The sequence below is a fragment of the Mytilus trossulus genome, chromosome 8 (genome assembly GCF_036588685.1).
Source record: "Mytilus trossulus isolate FHL-02 chromosome 8, PNRI_Mtr1.1.1.hap1, whole genome shotgun sequence".
NCBI lineage: Eukaryota > Metazoa > Mollusca > Bivalvia > Mytilida > Mytilidae > Mytilus > Mytilus trossulus.
The window spans coordinates 47,408,102-47,416,442 of record NC_086380.1 but is presented as its reverse complement, the minus strand read 5'-3'; the positions used below and the strand labels follow the sequence as shown (position 1 = coordinate 47,416,442).

Genomic DNA, 8,341 nt, shown 5'->3' with positions numbered 1-8,341 from the left:
ACCTTGCTTAACTGTAGTCATACTAAAGAGGCTTTCCAGAGAAAAAAATAAGCATCTGATACAACAACCAGACTTGAATTGAGTACGACCAACACCAGAATACAGCGGGTTATGCAGCATCTCACGATTTCCTTGATAAAGGGTTGATATTGGACAAAGAGTTCTAAGTGGTGATATTTTACGGAAGCCATAGCGAGTTGATTGACCGTTATGGAATATCTGTTTCACATATGACAACGGATAGTTTTCAACGGATGCTAAAACAATCGCGTCCTCTTTTCTACGAATGTGCCCACTCTAATAAGACATGTCATATGGGTGTGTACTTACATGAGCAAAACGGAGAAGGGGGGGGGGGGTGCAACACGAGAAGCAGGAACAGCTGACCCTACCAGAGCACATGAGATCCTCCCTTGTTTTGTTTTAAAATGTTTCGTGTTGTTCCGCTCTTGTTAAACGTGTTGTTCTTTGTGCTTTTGTCAATGTTCGTGTTGTTTATTCCGAGAACAGTCTCATCTATACATTGTCATGAAAATGTTTCAATTTCAGAATGTCACAAGTTTCAGGGGTAGAACATTTCTGGATGTTTTTGCCTTTGTATTATTGGTTTGTTTTTGACTTGAGTTGGAATATCCCTTTGGTATTATTCGCATCTTTTTAAGAAATAAAGTGAAAATTTTTACATTTTTTTTTCGAATTCGAAACATAACTACACGTTATCCTTCCATTTTTTGAATTTTAATGTTTGGTCTTCATAAGAGGAGAACATTTTTTATTGTACTTTTTTTCGTTTATTCATGTTCACATAAAAAGTCATCAACAATAATAAAAAAACAACAATATCTATTGCATTTCAGTCATATTTCACATAGACATCAGTTGACCAATATATAAAACATTTTGTCGGAGGCGTCTGGTGGGGGTACTTCGCCAGCAATGATTACAAGGAATACAAACTGGTCTGCCATTCCTCCAGTAAATTTGTCAGGTTTATACTCATCGCCATCTTCCTCTTTAACTAATGTCTCGAAACTACAAACATACAGAAAAGCGGTAATGAATATCTTTATGTCCATTTAACTAAATAAAAGGATGTGACACATATAAAACACGAAAAGCACAGGCTAACTGTGAAATTAAGAGTAAAAACATAGATGAATTTAAAATATGCATAACAATATATCATTTTATACAATTGAAAATTGGACCAAATTGAAAGCTAATTATACTGTTACACCACTGTTCCAGGTTAGGGGAGGCTTGGATTCCTGCTAATATGTTAAACCCCGTAACATTATGTATGTAAGTGTCTTTCAAAAGTCAACAGCCTGTAATTCTGTGGTTGTCGTTTGTTGCTGTGTTACATATTTATTTTTGTTCATTTTTGTACATTAAATAAGAATTAGTCATTTCGGGGTCTTTAATATCTGAATATGCGATATGGGCATTGTTGAAGGCCGAACGGTGACATCCTTGAAATACTTTATTTTGTGGAGGAGAATTGATATATAATATACCTTTTCCGATTAGTAAACGGTGAGCAGGTGTTCGGAATCAGGCTTGTTAGACTCGTTATAACGAGTTAGCTAAGTTCAACGAGTTGGATATGGTGAGTCGTTATAACAAGTCAGCTTAGTTGTTTAAAAAAGTTAGCTAAGTCGTTTTAACACAAATAGATCAACCAATCAAACAAAGTGAATAAAGGTTCCATTAAAGGATTACATGTTTGTTGGCTACTCTCACATTTTAGTGTATTCACTATATTTACTGACAGAAACCTCAGAATAGGTGTTACAATCACAAACGAGACAGGAATATGTCGACTCTAATAAAAGTGTGTTTTTTTTGAAAAATGTTAATTTAAAGTTCAAATTAACTTACTTTTCTACCTGTAGAATACTTTTATTGAGAATTTTCTCCATTAAGCCATCCTGTATATTATTGATCTGTGTTGTTATCATGTCAAATCTGTCGATTTCACCTAAATCTATTACCAATGGTTTGCCATATCTAAAAATACATGTTAAATGTGTTATAAGTGTTGCAGTTCCGGGGAAAAGTCTCCGCCTCAATCATTTCGTATCTTCGATTTGTGTTTTTTTAAAGTAATTCCAAACTAGATGTGTCAAAGCGACACGAATGGCCCCGTCCCAAAAAGTTGAAAAATCTGTAATTTCAATAATACATGTGGACACAAACATGATGGTTGTCTCACATATAAAAAATCAGCTCAAAATCTGAAGGCTTATAGAAAAAAAAATTGTATAACTGTCATTTTCAATAATTTATCAAAGTCCAAAGCCTGTAATTTCAGCAAACATTAGTGGAGCGGAACCAAACTTAAACTTGATCTGTAACTCATCATGGTTAACTCGCATACCAGAAATCAGCCAAATATCTGAAGGCGTTTAGAAAAAAGTCCGTGTAATGCTTTGTTCCGGAATTACGGAATTTCGGACAAGGGTCAAACTATATGGCACCGACAACTTCGTTGCGGGGCCATAAAAAAGACGATGGTCAATTAGTTCCAACAAAAAAAAAAGGACTACATGTATTTGAAAAACTAAAGCATAGAATCCCTTAAAATATAGACTAGGTACATATAGTTCATTGATGCAATATAAGTATGATCAGAAATTGAATTGAATATAGTTCAAATAAGATAATAAATAGTGTTACGAGGACCATCTTGTCAACTTCACACTAGCATTTTTTGAATCGATCTAATTTGTATCGATCTAAAAAAAAAAACAGTTCACATTATCTTTAACCATAACGATCTCTATCGGTCTAATTTGAACAATTGCGTTCACACCATAATTAAAAATGCAATCGATCTAATCAACGTTTCATATCTCAATGTGATATTATCTCAGACTTCCCAGTAATGCTATCTCAATGAGATATAACCTAAGACCTTCCAGTAATGCAATATAAATGGGATATTACCTCAGACCTCACAGTAATGCCTTCCTTATGAAATATTACCTCAGACATTCCAATATTGCCTTCCTTATGATGTATTACCTCAGACCTCTCAGTAATGCCTTCCTTATGAGATATTACCTCAGACCTCCCAGTAATGCAATCTCAATGAGATATTACCTCAGACCTCCCAGTAATGATATTTCAATGAGATATTACCTCAGACCTCCCAGTAATGCCCTCCTTGTGAGATATTAAATCAGACCTCCCAGTGATGCAATCTCAATGAGATATTACCTCAGACCTCCCAGTAATGATACTTCAATGAGATATTACCTCAGACCTCCCAGTAATGCCTTCCTTATGAGATATTACCTCAGACCTCCCAGTAATTCAATCTCAATGAGATATTACCTCAGACCTCCCAGTAATGATATCTCAATGAAATATTACATTAGACCTCCCAGTAATGCGTTCCTTATGAGATATTACCTTAGACTCCCAGTTATGCCTTCCTTATGAGATATTACCTCAGACCTCCCAGTAATGCCTTCCTTGTGAAATATTAAATCAGACCTCCCAGTGATGCCTTCCTTATGATGTATTACCTCAGACCTCTCAGTAATGCCTTCCTTATGAGATATTACCTCAGACCTCCCAGTAATGCCTTCCTTGTGAAATATTAAATCAGACCTCCCAGTGATGCCTTCCTTATGATGTATTACCTCAGACCTCTCAGTAATGCCTTCCTTATGAGATATTACCTCAGACCTCCCAGTAATGCCTTCCTTGTGAAATATTAAATCAGACCTCCCAGTAATGCCTTCCTTATGATGTATTACCTCAGACCTCTCAGTAATGCCTTCCTTATGAGATATTACCTCAGACCTCCCAGTAATGCCTTCCTTGTGAAATATTAAATCAGACCTCCCAGTAATGCCTTCCTTATGAGATATTACCTCAGACCTCCCAGTAATGCCTTCCTTGTGGAATATTAAATCAGACCTCCTCAGAACTCCCAGTAATGCCATCCTTATGCGGTATTACCTCTGACCTCCCAGTAATGCCTTCCTTATGCGATATTACCTCTGACTTTCCAGTAATGCCTTCCTTATGAGATATTACCTCTCAAACCTCCCCGTAATGCAATCTCAATGAGATATTGAATGCCTTCCTTGTAAAATATACATCAGACCTGCCAGTAATGCCTTCCTTATAATATATACCTTAGACCTCCCAGTAATGCCTTCCTTATGCGATCTGCTTCCATTTCATTTGGAGATACTGCTTGCAGAAAATTAGTATCCCTGTACCTTAGAAAAGTACCAGCTGTAGTGCTTGGGTCTAACAAGCAAGGCCATCTGAAACGGAAACAAAATCACGATGATAAAAATATGTCATGTGACAGACATATCTTAAAGTTGGTGACTTTAGTTGGTCATTTTGAAAAATTATTGGATTTTCAGGCAATTATAAATGTCTAACCTTGACAGGCATTATAAAAGGGCAATGATTTTGTTCAAATGACAAACTACCTGTTCAGTTTAAGGTAATTTGTTGAATCAAAAAGTCTTTGGGAAACATATGACCAACTGAAAGCACAATATCATGCAAAGAAAATAAAAAACTAAATCTGTTCTTCAAATACTAGTACTAGAATAGAAAGATTAGGACCTTTGTCAATGTTAAATAAAGCAACACACAATTTACAGAAATGATTTGTTTTTGTGATAGAACAAATTTATTTTATCTAATTTGAACCTCGATCATCACTATTCATCAATCGTCATCATAATTACTATCAATGGTCATCACCTTCATCGACAATGTCAATACATGTTATGAAGTAATCGCTCCGTATAATGTTGTGACAAAGATAACTATATTAAAATACATATACCAGCATCAATAAACTCCTCATAATAACATACTTTCCAGATTTACACCAGTTATGTCCCGGATCAGGAGCAAGTACTTTTCCTAATTGCTTGATAGGCATGCTTTCCACTGTAATATTAAAAACAAAGTCCACATTTATCATTAAAACAATAAACAGAATGCAGTTCAGTTAGTCTTTCCAATATTTTGTGCAAAGATCTATTGTATTCGTTCTGAATATTTTTTTCTTCTTCTGACAAATTTCAAAACTTGTTTGTGGTTTTGCAAGATGTCGCAAAGATTTTTTGCATGAGATATCGAACAGTTATTGCGCTTTTGAGACTGACCCTGTTTAGTCCAAGACTTTTTATTGTTGGAGTTATCTCTCCAAACACTGTTTTTTTTTATGGTAAGATCTCCTCCGTAACCGTAAAAGAAAGCGACAAATTTAATTTACTAAATTGATTGTTACATCCTCAGGATGAGTTGTCAAGTTTTAACCGAATCAATTCGTAGACTCCATATGACACTTATTTCCCCTTTTTTAATTTGACATAAGTGATGTTATCAGATTATTACATGTCATTTTTCATATCGCATATATTATCAGCCCTAGGTTCAATATCAGCCCAAGAGCCGCATGGCTCGAGGGCTGATATTGACCGAGGGCAGATAATACATGCGATATGAAAAATGACATGTTATGATCTTTTTATCATATGCTTCAACAGTAGAGAAAAATAACAGATTCATATATTGATCCTTTTACGTGGTTCCCGAAAAGAAGTTGAAAGAGTAAAAAGTTCACGGACGTCGGACCCAAAATTTGATACATTCAATATGAAATCTTTCTATCATATTCCTCAACAGAGAAAAAAAACCATATTTTTATATGGACGAATCGACAAAAAAATAATTCAACAATATACATAATGAACATTGTATGGAAAAGTCAAATTTTTTAAAGTAATTTTCTAAATCATGTTTCAGAAAAACTATAAAAAATGCATTTATTTAATTTAATTTTTTTTTTAATTTAATTTAATTTAATTATTTTACACAATATACATTCCAGTATTCAAATAATTGTTTTGTACACTACTTTGTAATGTTTTTCACTGAAAACACAGCATTGAGGTGTATTTTCCGGAATTTGCCGAGTATCACCGGAACGCCATATAATAACGTTACGGAAAGGCATATGATAACAATCAAAGCATGTGATAAACTTTTCATATCAGCCCGCTAAGCACAAGTTCGAAGAATATGAAAAATACTTTAATTTAATGCTATTATCATACGGTAAAAATCATATGTTATTAAGTCTAAGTATATGATAAGTCAATTTATCGCTATTTTGTGCATTTTTCCTTTGTTTTTTTCATATTATGCTACTCGCTTCAGATGGAAACTTATCGCTAGAAACTAAGCAGGCACGTGAAGTTGCTAACGAAATTGACATGAAATTGACAACGTCGTCATAGGTAAAATAGCGATAAACAGATTATCATTGGTCATCTCAAATCGATTGCCTTTCTCGCTTTCGCCGTCCAAGCTCAAGGTAGAAAATCAATCTCGTTGAGATGATCAACGATAATCTTTAAATATATAAGTGCAAAATGTTTATCTTTAATATAATGAAGATATGTTACATTTGGTCTTAAACAGTCTAATGTCATATTATAGTAGTTAGTTCCCCTGAAATGTCTTAATATATGGTTCCTTATAAAGCCATATGACCTTTAACAAAAGAGTGGGAGACATATGACCTTGAAAAATGTTAACCAGAAGTGACCTTGAGAAAATCGGATGAAGCCAGTTTTGCGTAATTTTTTTTCTGGAGGCCAATTTTCGTGGATTGGAGGGAAATTGTATTTTTCGTGAATTTTTGATTGTGTTGTTTTGCAAAATTTTTCATACAAGCCGTTTGATGATTCGTACTTTGTTGACCATCTATCTATAAGATGAATTACTAACATACTAGAAAAGAAAACATTCATAATTTGACTTATGTTTTACCATTGTATTTGCCTAATTTATCAAAATAGGAATAATAACGGGGCTTAATTATGAAGAGACGACTTTGTAATGTGGCGAACACTTAATAATCATTTGTACTTTTTCTTGTTTAATGGTTAAATGTTCGTATATAATCAAAGAGTTCCGATAAATCCACCCTTGCTTAATAAAAGGCAAACTAAAACAGCAGTAACATTCTCTCGCCAAATTTATGTTCTAATGAGAAGTCCATCATGATAGATTTTAGGAGATGCGATATAACAGTGGAATCATTCCCTAGACCGATTAAACCTTAGAGTTTAATTTCTTTCTTCTGAACAGGGGAAATGGTTGCATATGTTTAACTCACTAAATATTTCCTATTTGAAAAAAAAATTCTCAGGTGAAATAACTTCGTTAAATGTAAAAGTTTTATCGAATCCGTCATAAATATCAAACATACAAATTTTATAAGTAAGAAAGAAAAGAAATATATTAAGTTATATGTAAACCAAGTATTAACATATTTACCTTCAATAGCTGCTTTAACCGGAGCCGCCTCTTCCTTTTTTTTATCTGTAGGTTTGCTTGTTGTTTTACTTGTAGATCCTTGTTTTGTAGCACCTGCTTTAGTACTATTTACTTTCCTGCCGGTTTTGCCGCAGGTTTTGATGTTTTTGTCTCTACTTTTTTCGGTGGCATTCTGAATAGCAATACTAAAACAAGAAATTGAAAACTTCAAGTCTATATATATCTTTATATATTTCTACATGCATCCAGTTTTTGTCATATCAATACGTTTCTATTGCTGCAATTGCAATTGCTTTATAAAATTACTTATTCAACAGGAAGTTCAGAAAAAATAGTTTTATAGTGGAGTGTATACTCGGACCACTATGTTTTTAGATGGTTTGCTTTTAAAATGTTATCAGATTTTTCTTGGTAATGCTAAGCTTACACGTTTTGCTTTATTTCAACTCGTCTATGAGTAACTTCATCAAATCATGCATTGCAAAATTGGATATACAATATCCAATATACATGGTCTGTCTCCAAGAGAAATATAGGTAATAGTTTTTAGAAACTGACATTTTATTTCATTATGGTCTTCTCCCGAAAAGGTTTTTTGAAGACACATGTTATACAATTACAAGTAAACAAACATAATGAGAGAATTGCTCTCGGTGATAATAAATTCGATGCCTACAAAAACTTTCTTTACTTCAGTCAAATATTTATAATATTGCACTCTCAAACTTCATATTTAATGACGACCAGTAGTCACTGTCAGTTATAAAAAAAATCCATATTAAATAATTATCCAGAGTTTTCTTCCCTAAGATGAGCGAAATCTTGTTTCCCTCGCAATCTCAACCCCCGATGTTTCATGCATATAAATAGGTTTTTGATACTGTTTTTCGGAATACACCGTTTTACCGTTGCTATAGAAATAAGTCTTTATCAGGTTTTGGCGAAATTGAAAAAGAGTGCAGTTCATTCAGCAGCTTTAAATTGCACACCCAAGAAAGATATTCATAGA

General features: G+C 33.8%; 1 protein-coding gene across 1 annotated transcript; it reads right to left on the bottom strand.

Annotated features, from left to right (window-relative positions):
• Positions 1-766: 766 nt before the first annotated feature.
• Positions 767-7,516, bottom strand: LOC134727720 (IQ motif and ankyrin repeat domain-containing protein 1-like). The gene is made up of 6 exons (XM_063592103.1): positions 7,445-7,516; positions 7,333-7,412; positions 4,857-4,932; positions 4,152-4,286; positions 1,882-2,010; positions 767-1,032 (listed from the first exon to the last, which is right to left on the bottom strand). The coding sequence occupies exons 1-6, from the start codon at positions 7,501-7,503 to the stop codon at positions 876-878; spliced, it is 636 nt and encodes a 211-aa protein (XP_063448173.1). The 5' UTR covers positions 7,504-7,516; the 3' UTR covers positions 767-875.
• Between the last annotated feature and the right edge of the window lie 825 nt (positions 7,517-8,341).